Below are 21,815 nucleotides of genomic sequence, written 5' to 3'. Positions count from 1 at the left end.
GACATACTGACACACACACACAGACATACATACTGACACACACAGACAGACATACTGACACACACACACAGACATACATACTGACACACACACACAGACATACATACTGACACACACACACAGACATACATACTGACACACACAGATATACTGACACACACACAGACATACATACTGACACAGATAGACAGACAGACATACTGACACACAGACAGACATACTGACACACACAGACAGACATACTGACACAGACAGACAGACATACTGACACACACACAGAAAAACATACTGACACACACAGACACTCTTCAGTTTCCTACCTTTGCAAGAGGCTTCCTTCCCTGGGGTCCAGTGTGCTGGCTGGGGTAGTTGGGAGTTGGGGGTCTGGCTCTGCTTGCTCCCCCTCCTCACTGGATGCTGGCTCAGCACCCTCCCGCGCGTCCCGATGTCTGTGAGGTGGGAGGAAGTGATTCGCAGACGTCACTTCCTCCCATGCAGCCGTTAAGCAAGGGCCCGGTCGCGATGTTAAAGGGCCACAGCGCCGACCGGACCCCTGCTGGAACATGCTCACTGGGTGGCCCTAAGTGTATGGGCCACCTGGTGGGCCCCCTTAGTGTGCGGGCCCCGGTGCAGCCGCAATACTAGCACCGCGGGCCCATTAGGTAGAGAAATGTTTTTTTTTTTTAATTTTTAATGCAGGCAGCGGGGCCCACAGGGCAGCTGCTTTGGGCCCCCCATGAGTAAAGGGCCCAGGGCAGCTGCCCCGTTTGCCCCTCCTTAAAGACGGCCCTGCCTCCCACTGTGATTATGGTACTGTGACTTTAACGCCGGGTCGCGTGACCGACCCTGGCGTTCGCATAAATGCGCGGGCGCCCAGCGTGCAGCGTTATACTTGCTGCCGCTGGGAGGCGAGGAAGACGCGAGCGGCGCCTGGAGCAGAGAGGACACCACTCGCTGACAGGTAGGGGAAGGGGAGACCGCGGGCGGCGAGGGACAGAGGATGAGTGCTGCAAGTGGATTGCAGCCTCCACTTATAGCCACATACCTCCGGTATCAATTGCACCCACAAGGACGGTGCGCCCTAGCTTGCTGCCTTATGGTAGCGCTGGCCCTGCCCCCACTCTCTTCATCTAGCAGCTGATAAGCTGCAGTGCTTGGCTCCTCTTCAGCAGGCTGGACAGGAGATTAAGGTAAACATTGCATCAGCCAATCTTCTATGAGTCTAGGTCACCTGAAGCCGGTGTTGGAATCTGGCTAAAAACTCTTCCATAGTGTAGCAAGAAGCAAATGATCCAGGGGTTCTCAACCCAGGATTTGGGGATTACCTGGGTGTGTCTAAGGTGTTTAGAAAAAAGGGGGAAAAAACAGCTTAGACTCTAAGGCGCTTTTTCTTTTCTTTTTCTAAACACCTTAGACACACCCAGGTAATCCCTAAACCCTGGACTGGTAGGGGGTCCTTGAGGACCAGGTTGAGAACCACTGTGTTGAGGTACCTTAAGGGAGCTGAACTTGCGGAGGTACTGAAATTATTTAATTCTATTTGACGGTCCAATAGAATGACCTCACAGACCGTAGTATAGCTAGAGCAAATGTCTGCGCAAAATTCGCAACAAAGTATTCGGGACCAATCAAAAACTGTTAAGGCGGCGCACTACTAATACGTGCCTTGCGCTGCACAACAAGCCTGGCACCTGGCAGAGAGGAGGAATGGAGGGGTGAACTACTGATCCCTCAGTTCCTTCCATACACATACAGACAAGGGACTAGGTGCAGTATGTAGCATTCAAATGCTGCAGAAAAAGGACGCTAATTTAATAAAGTTAGAACCGAACGAGAAACAATAAGACATCAATGGTGGACCCATGATAAGGCAAATTGCTTGCCAAACTGCCTCACTAAGGGGTTAAGGCTATTACTGCATACAACATATGTGCGTGTTATGAATAATGGAGGTAGCCATTCTAGCGCTGATGTCTTAGTGAACACCGGATATCAATAAAGTTATGTTAAAAAAAATCAATCTTTTTTTTTTTCCTGTTCAGCATCACACACCGCCCGTGTCTCCGCTGCACCTGACCCGGAAGTGACGTGTCTGAGCCGAGCTGCTGATCATGTGAATGGGATTTCAGGTAGCAGAGCGATTTATTGGTGTATTTTATAAGCAGGTATTAGAGGCAGTGATGGGGAATGGACTCGCTAAGGGCGATATCTGGGGACTGGCAGCTGGAACTTGTTACCACTGAACCATATGCAGTGTGTGTGTGTGACATGGCCATTATTATAAGAGGGCACATTGATGGGAAATGCGTTTATTTGTTTCAAGTGCTTAGCTTTCATGGTGTGTGGTTTATGGTGTATATGGTGATTTCTTATGTCTCGTTATTTCCTGTAAGTTAAGCTGGCATTCCTAGCATGGATAGTGTATTGCTAAAAGTAAAACCAAACATTACAGTGAAAAGGCAGACTTCAAACCTGGATTTCTTGTATGGGGACCAGGAAGGGGCTTATCCTCGTTGTAAATCAAATATATATATATATATATATATATATATATATATATATATTATATACACAAATACCCCCCCATTTGATTTACAAAGGGTGGATAAGCCACTTCCTGGTCCCCATACAAGAAATTCAGGTTTGAATACTGTATTTAAACTGTAATTTTGTGTGTAGCATGAATTTTAATTTCTTAAATGAACCTATATAGTATCAAAATAAGTTATTTTCAGAACTATCAGCTCCCTTCTGTCCACCCCCTATGCTCAGTAAAACAAAGATAAATAATGACTCATCTCAATGGGTCCATGCTGACATTACCCGCAAATCTCCTCCAATCCATTGCATCTCATAATGAAGCATTGGATTGGAGTTGCGCATCTCCATCTCCACATGCCACACTCCAATCAAGTAGAGCTATCCGCAATGTTTCGAGTCCCACACCGATTTTACTCAGTCTCGTTAAGGAAGTGCCTTTAGTTTTTTTTCCAGGAAAAAACATTTTGTGTTATGGGATTATTGAATAAAGCCTCACCCTAATTTATACTCTAGGATTACCAGCCTGTAGAGAAATACATTTCTTTGCCAGAAGCCACTAGTTACTGCTAAAATTCCTGTAAATTTGGTGAAAATATAAGCTCACCCCCCTGCTTTCAAACAGCACAGGAAGTTTCAATGGGTTATAGTTTTCCTGCAGTCGAGGATAATTGAGGAATGAATTGAGGACCTACTCTTTTACTGTCTGTGTTACATTGGCATGCTAGATTATTTACTGTATGTATGAATTATGCCCAAATGAAGACATTATGTTGCAATTTTTAGTAAGCTGTACTGCTAGTAATGCCCAAATGAAGACATTCACCACACCCACGATTTAAAAATAAATTTAAGAAAGTGCTCTTTAGTGAAGGGGAATAATAAACATTGTATTTTTTATGGATTAAGCCTCCCTCTCCATTACTACCCTTCACTTGTGGGATTGGGAGGGACATGCACCAAGAGGAGAACTTAGGTGGCACAGAGGGTGGTGGTGTGTGCCATCGGTCGACTTTCTCTAGCCCAATATGCATAGACTTAACATATTTTACCAGAAGGGACTGTTTCTATGTTGGTAATAGAGAAACACCTGGTATCATTAGATACCTGAAGTTCCTACCTATCAGCAAAGGCATTTTTAGTGGCATGAGGCAGACAGGTGAGCTGCATGCAGTAAATAAAATAAGGATTTAAATCCCTATAGACAGCAATGCAGTGTGACAAGGGTTAAATCCCTTCTCACACCAGGAAGACCAAGGTGTCAATCAATACAAGGTATTAATTGATACCTGGGTATCCTCCATGTCAGCAAGGGCCACAATTATTGCCTCCAGACTGACAGATGAGCTGTAGGCAGTGCCACTGCATGCTGTCTTTTAAATGCATTGAGAACACCGCAGCTGAGTGATCAAACTCTGCTATGGTGATTCTCTTTGAGTACCGTATATACTCGAGTATAAGCCGACCCGAATATAAGCCGAGGCCCCTAATTTTACCCCAAAAAACTGGGAAAACTTATTGACTCGAGTATAAGACTAGGGTGGGAAATGCAGCAGCTACTGGTAAATTTCTAAATAAAATTAGATCCTAAAAAAATTATATTAATTAAATATTTATTTCCAGTGTGTGTGTATAATGAGTGCAGTGTGTGTATAATGAGTGCAGCGTGTGTGTGTATGAGTGCAGCGTGTGTGTGTATGAGTGCAGCGTGTGTGTATGAGTGCAGCGTGTGTGTGTATGAGTGCAGCGTGTGTGTGCATGAGTGCAGCGTGTGTGTGCATGAGTGCAGCGTGTGTGTGTATGTGTGTGTTGCAGAGCCTTGGGGGGGAGGGGGGGGGCAATTTTATTATTTTTTTACATTATTTTAATTTTTTTTCATTATTTTTTTTATTTACTTATTTTTTTTTAATTATTTTCATATTTTTTAATTATTTATAATGTTATTTTTTTTATTATTATTATTATTATTTTATTATTAATTTATTTTTGTTTCGTCCCCCCTCCCTGCTTGCTAGCTGGCCAGGGGGGGGGGCTCCTTCCCTGGTGGTCCAGTGGGGTTGGTAGTTCAGTGGGGGGGCTGTGGGGGCTGCAGAGATGTTGCTTACCTGTCCTGCAGCTCCTGTCAGCTCTCTCCTCCTCCGCGCGGTCTGTGCAGCTCCCTCTGTCAGCTCCCACTGTAAGTCTCGCGAGAGCCGCGGCTCTCGCAAGATTTACACTGGGAGCTGACCGAGGTGCTGAACGGACGGCGCAGAGGAGGAGGGAGCTGACAGGAGCTGCAGGAGAGGTAAGTAACATCTCTGCAGCCCCCAGTCTGTATTATGGCAATGAAAATTGCCATAATACAGACTATTGACTCGAGTATAAGCCGAGTTGGGGTTTTTCAGCAGAAAAAATGTGCTGAAAAACTCGGCTTATACTTGAGTATATACGGTACCTTGTTTGTGGGAAATCCCCATTTAATTCGGAGCAGTACATAACTTTTTTTTTTTCCATACGACCGGGATCTAACATGCTGAAAACTGCCTCTGTTTTAGCTTAGAATTCCCTTTGCTAATATCAGTACTGATATTAGCAGAGGGGAATCCATTGGGTTTTGGATTATATTTATGTTTAGAATTGGATTTATAACTATGTTTTGGATTAGGGCAATCATTGGGGCCATTAATCCATCCAGATTTAATGGGACACTATATGCACCCAGACCACTTAAATTCCTTTAGTTGCTAAGACAGTGTTGCTTCCAATGAAAGCTTTGTTTTTATCAGATGGTCTCAGTGATGCGATTTACCTGTGATTATGTCATTGCATGCAATAATTTTCTATGGCAAACGGTGACAACACTGCACATACGCTCAGATGTCATGGAATGCTAGGGTATGAAAGTTGGAAAGTAACATCCCATGTATCTTACCCAGAGGACTTGGAGGTGTGGTTTCATGCCTTCTATTAAAATAAAGTCACTTGGGGCCATTAAAGAGGAATGAAAATACTGTAGGCATAATAACGTCATTATGATGATGTTATAGTGAGTACCGTGTTCTTTCAACTCAGACTGTTGTGTTTCAAACTCAGACTGGAACTGCTGCAAAGCCACTGCCGCAGAGACATACTAGGAATGGCAGATGGATTACTGTAGGATCTGGTAGACTTGGAGTTGTGGATAAAAGGCATATTGCACAGTCTGTTGCTCTACATAATTCATTTTCTGCACTTTCAGAGTGTAGTGGTGTTGTGCAGAGAGGCACTGAGGCTAGTGGTGTTGTGCAGAGAGGCACTGAGGCTAGTGGTGTTGTGCAGAGAGGCACTGAGGCTAGTGGTGTTGTGCAGAGAGGCACTGAGGCTAGTGGTGTTGTGCAGAGAGGCACTGAGGCTAGTGGTGTTGTGCAGAGAGGCACTGAGGCTAGTGGTGTTGTGCAGAGAGGCACTGAGGCTAGTGGTGTTGTGCAGAGAGGCACTGAGGCTAGTGGTGTTGTGCAGAGAGGCACTGAGGCTAGTGGTGTTGTGCAGAGAGGCACTGAGGCTAGTGGTGTTGTGCAGAGAGGCACTGAGGCTAGTGGTGTTGTGCAGAGAGGCACTGAGGCTAGTGGTGTTGTGCAGAGAGGCACTGAGGCTAGTGGTGTTGTGCAGAGAGGCACTGAGGCTAGTGGTGTTGTGCAGAGAGGCACTGAGGCTAGTGGTGTTGTGCAGAGAGGCACTGAGGCTAGTGGTGTTGTGCAGAGAGGCACTGAGGCTAGTGGTGTTGTGCAGAGAGGCACTGAGGCTAGTGGTGTTGTGCAGAGAGGCACTGAGGCTAGTGGTGTTGTGCAGAGAGGCACTGAGGCTAGTGGTGTTGTGCAGAGAGGCACTGAGGCTAGTGGTGTTGTGCAGAGAGGCACTGAGGCTAGTGGTGTTGTGCAGAGAGGCACTGAGGCTAGTGGTGTTGTGCAGAGCGGCACTGAGGCTAGTGGTGTTGTGCAGAGCGGCACTGAGGCTAGTGGTGTTGTGCAGAGCGGCACTGAGGCTAGTGGTGTTGTGCAGAGCGGCACTGAGGCTAGTGGTGTTGTGCAGAGCGGCACTGAGGCTAGTGGTGTTGTGCAGAGCGGCACTGAGGCTAGTGGTGTTGTGCAGAGCGGCACTGAGGCTAGTGGTGTTGTGCAGAGCGGCACTGAGGCTAGTGGTGTTGTGCAGAGCGGCACTGAGGCTAGTGGTGTTGTGCAGAGCGGCACTGAGGCTAGTGGTGTTGTGCAGAGCGGCACTGAGGCTAGTGGTGTTGTGCAGAGCGGCACTGAGGCTAGTGGTGTTGTGCAGAGCGGCACTGAGGCTAGTGGTGTTGTGCAGAGCGGCACTGAGGCTAGTGGTGTTGTGCAGAGAGGCACTGAGGCTAGTGGTGTTGTGCAGAGAGGCACTGAGGCTAGTGGTGTTGTGCAGAGAGGCACTGAGGCTAGTGGTGTTGTGCAGAGAGGCACTGAGGCTAGTGGTGTTGTGCAGAGAGGCTTGAAGACTATGGTGAGGCCTAATAGAAAGCAGTTGTTGTTGGGGGATTCCATCATAAGAGGTGTGGAGATGGACAATGGTGGTCTTGTGAGGTGTCTTCCCGGAGCTACTGCTCACAGAGACAGGAGACGTATCTGTAATATTGTTAAGCAAGCAAAGCAGGAAGGGGAATTGGATGTACTTGTCCATTTAGGGACAAATGACTTGGCTTGCAATGAGGTTTCAGAGGTTAAGGAAGTTTTTAGTGTTTTTGCCAATGATATACGGCAGGTTGCTTCCACACTGTCATTCTCTGAAGTTCTGCCTGTGCATAACACTCAGAACGACAGGCGGATGCTTATTAGGGACTTTAACTTGTGGCTTGGTGAATGGTGTCGGGAGCAAGGAATTGGCTTTATTGCTCATGGTAGCTCTGTTTGGAATGGAAATAAACTGTACAAAAAAGATGGTTTGCATCTTTCTCAAAAGGGAACAAATGTTCTCAGTGAGCAGTTCAGAGGTTTTGCTAGGATGTATGTAAACTAGGAAGGGGGGGGGGGGCAAAAGGGTGATAAAACATCAATCCAATTGTCCCCCAAAACAAGGACAGAAGGTGCCTGTAGCAAGTGTGTTAAAAAATGATAAACTTAGAGTCATGTCTACAAATGCTCGCAGTTTAGGGAATAAGATCCATGAACTTGTGGCAATAATGGCAACTGATAGTGTAGATTTAGTCGCTGTTACTGAGACATGGTATAATGAGAAAAATGACTGGGACATAGCAATACCAGGGTACTCTTTATATAGAAAAGACAGGGAAGGCAAGAAAGGGGGAGGGGTGGCCCTGTATGTAAAGGATAGCATAAAATCTAGCCTAATAAAGGTTAGTGAGGCGAACATAGAGTCTGTTTGGGTTACGTTAGAATTTGGTAATCACACAGTAACTCGTGTAGGTGTGATTTATAGGCCCCCAGGACAAATTGAAGAGTTAGATAATCTACTAGTTGAAGAAATAGCTAAAATGACAATGAAGGGGGAAGTTATCATCATGGGTGACTTTAATCTTCCTGATGTGAATTGGAAAACAAAAATAGCTACTTGTGCCAGGAGCACACACATTCTAAACTCCCTACTGGGATTGTCTCTAAAACAAGTCGTTGAGGAGCCAACTCGTAAAGAGGCCATACTAGATTTAGTGTTAACAAATGGAGATTTGGTATCAGATATAACTGTAGGTGAACGTTTAGGATCCAGTGATCATCAGTCAGTGTGGTTTAATATAAGAACAGTGACTGAGTCACACCACACAAAAACAAAAGTTTTAGACTTTAGAAAAACAGACTTTTCTAAAATTAGAATATGTGTAAAAGAGTCATTATTAGACTGGAGCAATTTAAATGGAGTCCAAAAGAAATGGGATTATTTAAAAGTCGCACTACTGAAGGCAACAGGAAATTGCATTAGGCTTGTCAGTAAAAGCAAAAAATTCAAGAAACCACTGTGGTACTCCGCAGATGTGGCCAAAATAGTAAAAAACAAGAAGTTAGCATTTAGTAATTATAAAAAAAAACCAGAGTGAGGAAGACAGAATGACCTAAAAGATTAGGCAGAAAGAGGTTAAGTTATACGGGCTTCCAAAGCACACACAGAAGAGAAAATAGCACAGTCAGTAAAAAAGGGGGACAAAACTTTTTTTAGATACATAAATGAGAAAAGAAAAGTAAAACAAGGATTAGTTAGATTAAAAACAAAAGAAGGAAGGTATGTAGATGAGGATAAAGGTCTAGCTGACTGCCTCAATTAATATTTTTGTTAGGTATTTACAGATGAAAATGAAGGAAAGGGACCTCAGTTAAGAAAAAGGATAAATGAGTCATTTATTACACGTGAGTTTACAGAGGAAGAGGTTCTATTTCAACTCTCAAAAGTAAAGACGAATAAGTCAATGGGACCTGATGGAATACACCCAAAGCTATTAAAAGAGCTTAGTGGTGTACTAGCAAAACCATTAACAGATTTATTTAACCAATCATTGATAACAGGAGTAGTCCCAGAAGATTGGAAGTTAGCGAATGTTGTGCCCATTCACAAGAAAGGTAATAGGGAGGAGTCGGGCAACTATAGGCCAGTAAGCCTTACTTCAGTAGTGGGGAAAGTGATGGAAACCATGTTAAAGGATAGGATTGTTGAACATCTAAAAACACATGGATTTCAAGATCAGAGGCAACATGGGTTTACTTCAGGGAGATCATGCCAAACTAATCTTATTGATTTTTTTGATTGGGTAACTAAAATTATAGATCAGGGTGGTGCAGTAGACATTGCTTACCTAGATTTCAGTAAGGCTTTTGACACTGTTGCACATAGAAGGCTTATCAATAAACTACAATCTTTGAGTTTGGATTCCAATATTGTTGAATGGGTAAGGCAGTGGCTGAGTGACAGGCAACAGAGGGTTGTAGTCAATGGAGTATATTCGAAGCTTGAGCTTGTCACCAGTGGGGTACCTCAGGGATCTGTACTTGGACCCATTCTCTTTAATATTTTTATTAGTGATATTGCAGAAGGTCTTGATGGTAAGGTGTGTCTTTTTGCGGATGATACTAAGATATGTACAGGGTTGATGTTCCAGGAGGGATAAGCCAAATGGAAAATGATTTAGGTAAACTAGAAAAATGGTCAGAGTTGTGGCAACTGACATTTAATGTGGATAAGTGCAAGATAATGCATCTTGGACGTAAAAACCCAAGGGCAGAGTACAGAATATTTGATAGAGTCCTAACCTCAACATCTGAGGAAAGGGATTTAGGGGTGATTATTTCTGATGACTTAAAGGTAGGCAGACAATGTAATAGAGCAGCAGGAAATGCTAGCAGAATGCTTGGTTGTATAGGGAGAGGTATTAGCAGTAGAAAGAGGGAAGTGCTCATGCCATTGTACAGAACACTGGTGAGACCTCACTTGGAGTACTGTACACAGTACTGGAGACCCTATCTTCAGAAGGATATTGATACCTTAGAGAGAGAGTTCAAAGAAGGGCTACTAAACTGGTTAATGGATTGCAGGATAAAACTTACCAGGAAAGGTTAAAGGATCTTAACATGTACAGCTTGGAGGAAAGACGAGACAGGGGGGATATGATAGAAACATTTAAATACATAAAGGGAATCAACACAGTAAAGGAGGAGACTATATTTAAAAGAAGAAAAACTACCACAACAAGAGGACATAGTCTTAAATTAGAGGGACAAAGGTTTAAAAATAATATCAGAAAGTATTACTTTACTGAGAGGGTAGTGGATGCATGGAATAGCCTTCCAGCTGAAGTGGTAGAGGTTAACACAGTAAAGGAGTTCAAGCAGCATCCTAACTATAAGATAAGGCCAGGGACTAATGAAAGTATTTAGAAAACTGGGCAGACTAGATGGGCCGAATGGTTCTTATCTGCTGTCACATTCTATGTTTCTATGTTTATTTCAAGACAAATATACAAAATTCTAAAATCGTTCCACATTGAAATTTTATTTCACTCCATGTATTTTTACCAAAAGAAAAAAGAGGGTTGCACTCAATCATGAAAATTTACAGGGTGCTAACTGAGCATGGGTAAGCATACCCTATCAATCAAATATCAAAAGAAAAAAGTCTCAGGCACCCACTGTTATATCTTCAAGCAGTTTTAATGGACCTGTAACTACTGAAAATAAACTGAAATCCTGGACGAAATCTTTATATTTATATATTTTTATATTAATTTATTTTTGGTAGTGTTTTATAATGAGGATTTATGTGTATATGTCACGTCAAATCCCCTTTTGTCCTTTAAAAACAGGGTATAAAATGTGTTGGTGCAATAAATGAACATACACATAGCAAAAATGCCTAAATTGCTTGCGTCATTAAGTGAAATCTGTGTCCTTAAGGACTTAAAGGCTTTTATATTTTTATGTTTAACCTTGCAACGCAAACAGAAAATTTGGAGGGAATAAACAGGTAGTGCTATCTTTATTATGTTTCTCTGGATGTCCTCTCCTTCTAATGCTGGTTGCATTGTAGTTCAGCTCATTCAGTATTGTTAGTGACTGAGCTGTGTGCATACATTTGATACGGAAGTATTTTTCTTGAGTCATGGAGTGTGGCTAAAGGGACACTGTAGGCACCCAGACCACATCAGCTCATTGAAGTGGTCTGGGTGCACTGTCCCAGGTCCCTTAACCCTACAGTGGTAATTATAATTACCTGCTAGGGTTAACTCCTTCTCTAGTGGCATTCTACCAGACCATCACTAGAGGGACTACCGGGTGCTTAGACGACCTTTGGACTTCCTCACGCTATGCATTAGGACTTCCAGCGTCACTGGAATCCCCATAAGAAAGCATTGTGCCACGCATGCGCATTAGGTCTCCCCCGCCGGCTGATGGTGGAGGAGGAGCCTGACCCAGCACCGAAGGAGATTAGCGCTGGATTCAGGTAAGTGACTGAAGGGGTTTCAACCCCTTCAGCAACGCGGGAGGGGGACACTGTAGGAACCTATAGTGCCAAAAAAACGGCTTTGTTTTCCTGGCACTATAGAATCCCTTTAAAGAGGCCAGCTTATGGTGCAACATTTTTTTTTTTGTGTGCAAAACCTTTAAAGATTTGAGTATGCTAACAAACTACACTATATTAATAAAGCCAAAACCAATCAAATGCATTAAATTTATATTAATAAATGCCCAAAATTTGTATGCGAGGTTGGAGAGAAGGCTCTGACCAAACCAGTACAAGATACTTGCACCTAGATTTACCACTATGGATATTTTTGCAACTTATTGCTGCTATAGTGAATAGGTGACTTTGAGCTAATTGCACCAAGGTATGCAACCTACTCCATTCTGGTGCTTGGAATGCTGCTTTAACCAGCTTTGTAGTGCAGGAATACTTGACCTGTAACTCTGAGACAATTTTGCATTTTTTTCTGTTCTGAAATACTTAATTGTTGGTAAGCCTTAAAGGAGCACTAAAGCATTAGGTGTCCCCTCCCACCCCCCACTATTTGCCATGTAAATAATAAAACAATTTATATACCTTTTTCCAGCACTGAAGCTCCATTAACACTGCTTATTTCCTGGCTCCTGCATCACAGAAGAGTGGCCTCCTCCGCAAATGTGCATCCAAGTTTGCATTAAATCAATGTTTTCCTATGGGGTCTTCCGTGTCAAATGACCAAGTTTTACTTGGTCAGTGCTATGGAAGAACCTTTAGAGGTTGTCAGTATGACAGACGCTAGAGGAGAATTTTATTCTGCAGTGCAAACATTGCAGTTTCCTAAAGAGACCCTATAGTCACCAAAACCATTACAGCTTAATGTATTTATTGTGGTGTCTATAGTGTATCCCAGCAGGCTTAGCACTGTAAACACTGCCTTTTTATAGAAAAGGCAGGGTTTATGTGGCTGTCTCTCAGCCAGTAGAAGTACTTCCTGGGTTTGGTCTTGCAATGTTTGCAGGACCTACTTTCAGATTTACACTCCCCCAAAGAGATGCTAAAGTTGCATTCATATGCAGTAGCCTCCCAACTCCTGAACAGCTAGCACGTCACCAGGACGTCAGTAATGCATGTTTGTATTCCTAAAGCTATAGTGTTCCTTTAAAAACTGTAATGTTTTACATTGCAGATGGTCCCGTAACTGCCTGTGTTTTAGTCCATTTGGAATTAACCTATTTCTTTATAGTATAAATAAGATTGAGTGGCGTGTTTGTTTTAGATCAGAGAAAGTATGATGGTGAGCACAATATTACCCTCTGAAGTAATGTGGGTGAGGACACTGTTTAATCAAAATTAAATTTAAAAAGTATTATTTTTGTGCAATCTATTTTAAGAGTGCTACTACTTTGACTGGATTTAGATTAAAAATTAATCACATTGTAATCAACATCAAGCAAAAGCATATTTAAGCTCACAAACATTACATTTCTACTGTAATCATAACTGACTTAACCCCTTAAGGACCGCTGACGGTTCAGGACCGTCAGCGGTAAAACGTGCGTTTGGACCGCTGACGGTCCTGAACCGTCATAACGGTTTTGGGCAACTTACCTGATCGCCGTCGGTCCCACGGCGGCGATCAGCTCTCCTCCCGGTCCAGGGGGACTGCCTGTCTGCCCGGGCAGTCCCCCCTCGGCAGATCAGGACTCCACGGCCATGTGATCACTCGATCACATGACCGCAATAGGGGTCTTTGTATCTGCCTGCAGGGGGACTGTCTGTGCTGACAGGCAGTCTCCCTGCAAGTAAAAAATCATAAAATAAAGTGTAAAAAAAAAAGAAATCAGTGTAAAAAAAATATGTGTATATATATATATGATATATATACATGTATTATATCTATATATACCTATATATAATATATGTATATATATAATATATATAATGTCACACTAAGTGTATTTTTATATTTATATATACGTATATTAATATAAAAATACACTTATATTTAAATTACACACGAATATATACAATATATATAATAACTATATATATGGTATATATATATTATAAAATACAAATAATATGTTAATAAAAATAAATAACAAAAAATAAAAATAATTTTTAATAATTTAAAAAAAATTATATATATATATTCAATTTTATTCTAACAGTATTTTGATATTGATATATATATATATTTATATCAAAATACACTTAGAATGTAATGATATATATATCTATGTATAAATAAATTAAAAATAATACGAAAATACATATGTCCACATACAAAATTACATTAATAATTTCATAAATATACACGTAGACGTCAAATATATAAATATGTATATATATTAAAATTCTACGTGCATATTTATGTAATATTTTTACCTAATTAAGTAATTTTAACGATTGCAATTTGAGGGACCTGCCTGCCAACCCAGGCCAAAAGTCCAGATAATTTAATTTGCTAGCACTGTGCTTAACCCTGTAACTTTCTATGACACCCTAAATCCTGTACATGGGGGTACTGTTTTACTCGGGAGACTTCGCTGAACACAAATATTAGTGTTTCAAAACAGTAAAACATATCACAGCGATGATATTGTCAGTGAAAGTGAAGTTTTTTGCATTTTTCACACACAAACAGCTCTTTCACTGAGGATATTATTGCTGTGATATATTTTACTGTTCTGATACACTGATATTTGTGTTCAGCGAAGTCTCCTGAGTATAACAGTACCCCACATGTAGAGGTTTTATAGTGTTTGTGAAAGTTACAGGGTCAAATATAAGGCTTGATTTTACTTTTTTTTTTTTTATTGAAATTTGTCAGATTGGTTAGGTTGCCTTTGAGAGCGTATGGTAGCCAAGGAATGAGAATTAGCCCCATGATTGCATACCATTTGCAAAAGAAGACAACCCAAGGTATTGCAAATGGGGTATGTTCAGCCTTTTTTAGTAGCCACTTAGTCACAAACACCGGCCAAAGTTAGCGTTTTTTGCATTTTTAACACACAAACAAATATAAATGCTAACTTTGGCCAGTGTTTGTGACTAGGTGGCTACTAAAAAAGACTGGACATACCCCATTTTAAATACCCTGGGTTGTCTACTTTAAAAAATATGTACATGTTAGGTGTGTTTCGGGGATTTATGACAGATAACGGTGTAACAATGTCACTATTGATACATTTAAAATATATATATATTGAAACAGCAATTTCCTACTTCTATTTATAGGCCTATAACTTGCAAAAAAAAGCAATAAAGCATGTAAACACTGGGTGTTTTTAAACTCGGGACAAAATTTTGAATCTATTTAGCAGTTTTTTTCATTAGCTTTTGTAGATAAGTAAAAGATTTTTCAAGTAAAAGTCCAAAAACATGTTTTTTTTTTTATTTTTCACCATATTTTATTATTTTTTTTAAATACAATATATGACATAATATAAATACTGGTATGTAAAGAAAGCCCTTCTTGTCGTGAAAAAAACAATATATAACTTGTATGGGAACCGTAAATGAGAGAGCGGAAAATTACAGCTAAACACAAACACCACAAAAGTGTTAAAACTGCTCTGGTCCTTAACGTACAAACATCGCAAAAACAGGCCGGTCCTGAAGGGGTTAAACATTTCTAGTTGACCGATATCTGTTCTTGTTTTCTCTTTATTCGGTTTTCCTTACAGCTTAGTGATACATACAGAGTTTTTGTCTGCAGAGATGTTTAATGATCTGGACTATGAACTAGAAGAAGACAAACTGTAAGTATCTCGAAAATGTATCACTTGTCACTGAAAATGCCGTTATGTGCTGTTTGAATCAGTAGATCGAAATGTCATTGACCATTCTAACTGTATAGTTATACAAGTAGATTTGTTATTATAAACTGCATTGCAAGGTGGTGTACGTTTATCCTTTGTGTGCAGAATTGATCCTCTGTCATACATTGCAGTGATATCTGCTAGTCATTGTTACATTACCTGCAAAAACATTTTTAAAGTGTTTTTTATTGTTGTTGTTTTTTCCTCTATGATGTTTTCCTGCATCTAGGGTACAATGAAGTTTGTTTATTTTCATTCAAAGTAAGTTCATAGATGTTAAAGGCAGTATGTTAATATTACTCTTTGAGCTAAAAAAAAAAAAAAAGCAGGTGAACATTTTTTTTTTTTTTCTCTGATATGTACCGCTTCCTCTCTCTTATGCTTTTCACACCCTCTCCAGGGGTGACACTGATCTAACTAATCAGTGACCTATACTTAGGAAACTTTAAAAAAGTGCATTTAGCTTGCCTGACATCTTTCCACATGTGTAATTGGAAGATCTTATTACTTTGCAACTTCATGACTGAGCGAGAAGAGAGGGAGTTTGATAAATGTGATGCATCAGAGCAGGCTCTGGTGTCTGGTTTCTATCTTCAGTTGCTGTACAATGATACACTGTTTCAGTCATTAGTGGAGGTGAATGTTTTAGAGATTGGCCTGGGGGTGGGGCACTTGTTTAAGTTCTTGCGGGGTTTTAAAAAAAATAAAAGGATTTTGTAAGACGGCCCAGGTTATACCTAGAATAACAAACAACACTACTGAATAACATGATTGCACTGCTATAGGACGTCAGCCTCGTATAGCTGACAACCACTTCAGCTCAGCTTGTTTACACACCCTAAAGAGTAATATCAGGTTGTCTCACTCCGACCACTACATCTGGGGATTCTTCTTTCTGAAATTGTTTATCATACTTATTTGTACAGTCTCTCCATATGTTATACTGATACCGGAGAAACTGACGGAAGCCAAGCACAGAGAGATGGACACAGGTTTCTTCAGGAAGGAAGAGATTCTTTATTGGATCACCGATCGGGACTCAGAGGGACTAATGTCACCAAAATACAGCAAGTTCTGAGCCCCGGACAATAGTGCAGGCTCCTTATATAGGCACATAACTCCTCCCATATTAAGCTCCACCCGCACATTCTCTTGACCAATCAATACAAATAAGAATTAACTTCCTGCTTGACCGCATGGCTTGTCCAGCACAATGGAGGAGGGGAATACTACATCCTGTATTCTTGCACATGCTCCGTACACTACTGATCGTATCTTGCCTCGTGCAACCAACTGATCGATACGTCAGCATATGCACGTACACATGCCACGTGGTAATCTCGGCCTACTAAATTTATTTTTACCGAGATTCCACCACAATACAAATGCTTATATTGTGATGCCAACTGCCTACTGCATTGAATTATGCTATCCATATAGGTGCACTGTTGTGTATCTTTTTCTTGTTCGAAATGTTGAATACCATACCCAGTCGCACCACATAGCTAACTGCCTGACCTAACACATCACATAGCACCGGCAGATTTCATGCTGACCCCGCGGCACAGATTACTGCCTACACCTTTAACACAATTCAGAGACAAACACCCGAACTATCGGCATGTTATGCACAAGGTAATGCCACATCCGCAGGCTAAATGGGCAACGCACATATTTATTTTGCTTACAACAATTATGTACAGTAAAGTTGTTTTTCAGTCCTTACTCCTACACACACGAAGGAACACCGAGGCCCAACCTCAGCCAGATCCTACAGTTCTAGTTCGTTTCTAAATGTATGAAGCTGCAGTTTAACCAGTTTCACCAGTTTGATAATGCCTTAAACGAAATGATACACCTGTTGAATGTTAGATCAACAAAATTTTAAAAAAGTGCCTGATTTACAAATGCCATACCTCAATGTACACTTATGTTTCAATTGTACCTTGACACTGCTGTTGTGGCGTGCCAAGGCTGACCTGTTAACTATTATGCACGGTAAAAATAAAGAATTTAAAAAAATAAAATAAAAAGGGCCCTAGTGTCACCAGAACAACTGCAGCAGGCTGCACGGGAAAAAGCAGTGTTTACAATACTGCCTAGGAACACCTCTAGTAGCCACTCCTCAGATGACCACTAGAGGTGCATCCTGGGTCAGTGCTGCACAGTCTGCAGCACTGACGTTCAGCAGCTCCATGCTCTGCATGGAAATGCTGAACGCTCCTCATAGAAATGCATTGATTCCATGCATCTCTAAAAGGTGAGGCAGATTGGCGCTGTTCTGCATTTTTCATGCACAATAGCCTCCCAGTGCTTTTCTATGGAAAAGCATTGGATTGGCTGAGATCATCAAATTAGATAATCTCCGCCAAGAAGACGAGAACGGAAAGACCTTAGTAGCATATGAAAAACAAAGGTGAGTAAAATCCTTATCCAGGGCAAAGGGGTCCGGACACAAACAGTGGTTTTACAACTATAGTATAAGGATACATGTTTGTATTCCTGACACTATAGTGTTCTTTTAAGTGGTGTATGTCCCTTTTAATCCTAAATAGTACCTGTTAATGTTACCCGCAACTACAAACCCAACTCTAATCTGAAATCTAAGTAGTATTCTTAAAGGCAATATACTTATACAGGTGGAGCGCAAACTCCGTTCCAGACTCTCAGAAAGATCTTGAGATAACTTCAACTCAGATGTATATGGAAATAGAAAACCTATAATAGTGAAGCACAGCAACACTTAAATACATTTATTATACACACTAGACATAAAACACTCCTATCCACATCAAAGGGTTGGAGTCCTAGACATAACAGTAATAGCGAAAAAAATAGCCTCTTACAAGATTAAAAAAAGTGAGTATATGCAGTCCCAGCTGCTACTCACAAACGCTTAGTGGTGCCCCTGCCCAGGCTCGATTAACACAGCAGCCGGCTTCCACACATCCTCCACGGATAGGTACTTGCACTGTGCTCTCCGGTCTCCAGTGACTACGAGCGTCGGCTTGGCGTCTTCTGGGTGCTTGAATAGCTCCACCCACTTTTGCGTCAATACGTAACCTACGTTGTTACGTCACTGCGTCGTCTACGCGTTTCGCCGTAAAGCTTCCTCAGGACGTCAATCAGTGATACTCCAGTCCCTTGCAAGTCCACTATTTAAAGAAATCCTCTTGCACTCTATTGGATGAGTGCAAACAACCTCATTTGTATAAGTGCCGCTATACATAAAAGTCCAATGAGCAGTCACTACCTAAACATTTAACTCCCAGTCCCAGATACAAGTTACATTGGCAAAATGGAGAACACCATTAATTAAACACTGTTATAATCTTTGTAACCAATTTTTTCATAATGCATCTTTACATTTATTATTACAAACACATAAAACACCCTATTAACTAAGAAAAAAAAGAGAGAAAAACATTGTTTATACTTAATCCACATAAAAAAAGTCTTTGTGCACCTACATCAATAACACCTTCCCAACTACATATCCATACAGTGCATTTTCCCTTAATAAAGTGCATATTCTGGTAAAGTGCTCCAATTTAAAGTGCCGAGGGGAACACCAGCTCTAAAGTGCATAATACTGTTCTTAACGTTTAATAAGGCGCAAGTAGTCAGGCTGTCATAATGGTAAAATAAGGAGCATTATCAATAAAAATTGGCACCTTATTAAAGGATCCCGTGTTACATGGTATTCTGCCTACGCAACCCAGATTTGTACATAGGGGTGTCCCGAATATGAAAAGTATTTTAACGTTTAAATCAAATAAGGGAGACAGTAAGGAGTTGGGTTCCATGGACAAATTTATGGGAGTAAAGAATGTTTTTTATAATTGTGGGATGTGCAATGTGTGTAGAACCACGGGGTCTCGGAAGGCATTTAGTGACCATTTCACTACACAAGTTAAGTCTTATAAGATAAAGGAATGTATAACGTGCCATACAAGTAATGTGATTTATATGCTCACATGCCCCTGTGGATTGAGATACATAGGACTCACCACACGTAAATTGCACACTAGAATAGGGGAGCACGTGTACAATATTCGTAGAGGCTTTGTATTACATCAGGTTTCCTTGCACTTTAAAGCGGCACTGTCATGCCGAACTTACCTTTCCTCAATCTCTTCCTCTTCTCCCCCTCTCTCAGGATCTGTTATTCTTTTCTTTCTGTCTTCTTTAGTTTTCTTTAAAATCATAAGACAAAGTAGGGACTCTTTGCCTTATGGAGGATTCCTCCGCTTGACCAGCTCTGACCAGCGACGGAGCAAAGTCTGCTTCATTTCCGCTGGTCAGAGAAATTTTCCCATAATTCTCACCTTTCCTCAGTGTTCCCACGATGCTTCCTGTCATTTTAGACGAAACTGCCGAATTGCGTTCTAACTGAATGAGAACAGTATGTTCGTTTCTTTTAGAACGCAATTCGGCACTTTGTTCGGATCGCAATTTCATTCTAATGAATGAAACTCCGATCCTATTCATTGCCGCGGCTGCATCTTGCAGCCGCTTAGTAGATAACTCCCTAATTCCCACGGTATTAGGGAGCTATCTACTAAAAGGCTGAAAGACCTAAATTGTTTTTTCAGCCAAATGTACTAATACTAAGTAAAGATTACTTAGTATTAGTAAATTCTGCCCCTACTCGCTATACCGCGAGTAGGGGCATGTCTAGTAAGCAGTGAGCAGCCTGTGGCAGCCTGTGGCTGCTCACTGTAAAAAAAAAAAAAAAAAACACCTAATAACCTCCCTCCCCCTTGCGCGGCTGGTGGGGCCCCCCTAAATAACAATAAGGGGGGACACCTACTGTCTTTCCCCCCCACCCCCCCCACCACCTGAGCGGTGGGGGCCCTAAATAAAGATAGGGGGTGACCTACTGTCCTCCCCCCGGCCCCCACCTCTGAGCGGTGGGTGGGGGCCCTAGATAAGAATAGTGGGGGGGGGACCTACCGTCCTACCCCCGGGCCCCCACCCCTGAGCGGTGGGTGGGGGCCCTAAAAAAACAATAAGGGGGGGGACCTACTGTCCCCCCCCGGCCCCCACCCCTGAGCGGTGGGTGGGTCCCTAAAAAAACAATAAGGGGGGACCTACCGTCCTGCGCCCACCCCGACCCCAGCCCCCACCGCTGAGCGGTGGATGGGGGCACTAAATGAAAATCCCCCCCCCCCCCAATCAAGGTGACTTGGGGTCCCAAACCCCTAGTCACCCCTCCCCCCACCCAAATCAAACTATCTCCTACCTACCCCCTCACCCTAAAAATGGTGAGGGGGGGAATAAAATAACTAACCTGTAAAAAAAAAAAAAAATTAAACTTACTATTTGACGTCTTCTTTTTTCTAAAATCTTCATTTCATTTCCAAAAAAGGCCAAATAAAAAGCCATCATACCCGTCGAACTTAAAATAAAAAACCTGACGAAAAAGAAAAAACCCGAGCGCAAAAAAATAAACCATCTTCACCCATGGAGGGCTCCGTGCAGACTGAGCTACGCAGGGCGGGGGAAGGCTTATAAAGCCTTGCCCCGCCCTGCAATTAGGCTAAGAACACTCTGATTGGTGGGTTTAAGCCAATCAGAGTGCTCTTTGTCATTTTACACAGCGTGGGAAAGTTCTTTGGAATTTTCCCACGCTGTGTAAAATGACACAGAGCACTGTGATTGGATGGCTTGAAGCAGTGCTCTGTGTCATTTTACACAGCGTGAGAAAATTCCAAAGAACACTGTGTAAAATGACAAAGAGCACTCTGATTGGCTTAAACCCACCAATCAGAGTGTTCTTAGCCTAATTGCAGGGCGGGGCAAGGCTTTTCCATGGGTGAAGATGGATTCTTTTTTTGCGCTCTGGTTTTTTCTTTTATTTTAAGTTCGATGGGTATGATGGCTTTTTATTTGCCCTTTTTTGGGGCTGAAAAATGAAGATTTTAGAAAAAAGAAGACGTCAAATGGTAAGTTAATTTTTTTTTTTTTTTTACAGGTTGGTTATTTTATTCCCCCCTCACTATTTTTACGGTGAGGGGGGTAGGTAGGGGATAGTTTGTTTTGGGTGGGGGGGGGGGGGGGTGACTAGGGGCTTGGGACCCCTAGTCACCTTGATTGGGGGGGGGGATTTTCATTTACGGCCCCCACCCGCCGCTCAGGGGTGGGGGCCGGGGGGGAGGACGGTAGGTCCCCCACCATTCTTATCTAGGGCCCCCACCCACCGCTCAGGGGTGGGGTCCAGGGGAGAACAGTAGGTCCCCCCCCCTCTCTTTATTTAGGGCCCCCACCCGCCGCTCAGGGGTGGGGGCCAGGGAGGGACAGTAGGTCCCCCCCTTATTGTTTTTTTAGGGCCCCCATCCACCGCTCAGGGGTGGGGGCCAGGGGGGGGGACAGTATGTCACCCCCCCTCTCTTTATTTAGGGCCCCCCCGGGCCAGGGGGGAGGACAGTAGGCCCCCCCCCTCATTATCATTATGGCCCCCACCTGCCGCACAGGGGTGGAGGCCGGGGGGGGGGAGAGGAAGGACAGTAGGTCCCCACCCGCCGCCTG

At 42.4% G+C, this 21,815-nt stretch overlaps 1 protein-coding gene across 4 annotated transcripts in view; it reads left to right on the top strand.

The window, feature by feature from the left end:
- The first annotated feature begins 1,494 nt into the window (after window positions 1–1,494).
- PICK1 (protein interacting with PRKCA 1) overlaps window positions 1,495–21,815 on the top strand; it is a 52,841-nt gene continuing 32,520 nt past the window's right edge. The window contains exons 1-2 of one of the 4 annotated variants that reach the window (XM_063427582.1): window positions 1,495–1,517; window positions 15,150–15,224. In XM_063427582.1, coding sequence (XP_063283652.1) covers window positions 15,184–15,224 — 41 coding nt within the window. In that variant the 5' untranslated portion in view covers window positions 1,495–1,517; window positions 15,150–15,183. Of the gene's footprint in view, window positions 1,518–2,071; window positions 2,166–2,220; window positions 2,254–15,149; window positions 15,225–21,815 lie in introns of those variants that run through there. The other 3 variants (XM_063427580.1, XM_063427581.1, XM_063427578.1) reach the window with 3 other exon arrangements.

This window comes from Pelobates fuscus, chromosome 7 (assembly GCF_036172605.1).
Source record: "Pelobates fuscus isolate aPelFus1 chromosome 7, aPelFus1.pri, whole genome shotgun sequence".
In the NCBI taxonomy this organism is placed as follows: domain Eukaryota; kingdom Metazoa; phylum Chordata; class Amphibia; order Anura; family Pelobatidae; genus Pelobates; species Pelobates fuscus.
This window is presented reverse-complemented; position numbering and strand designations above follow the sequence as displayed.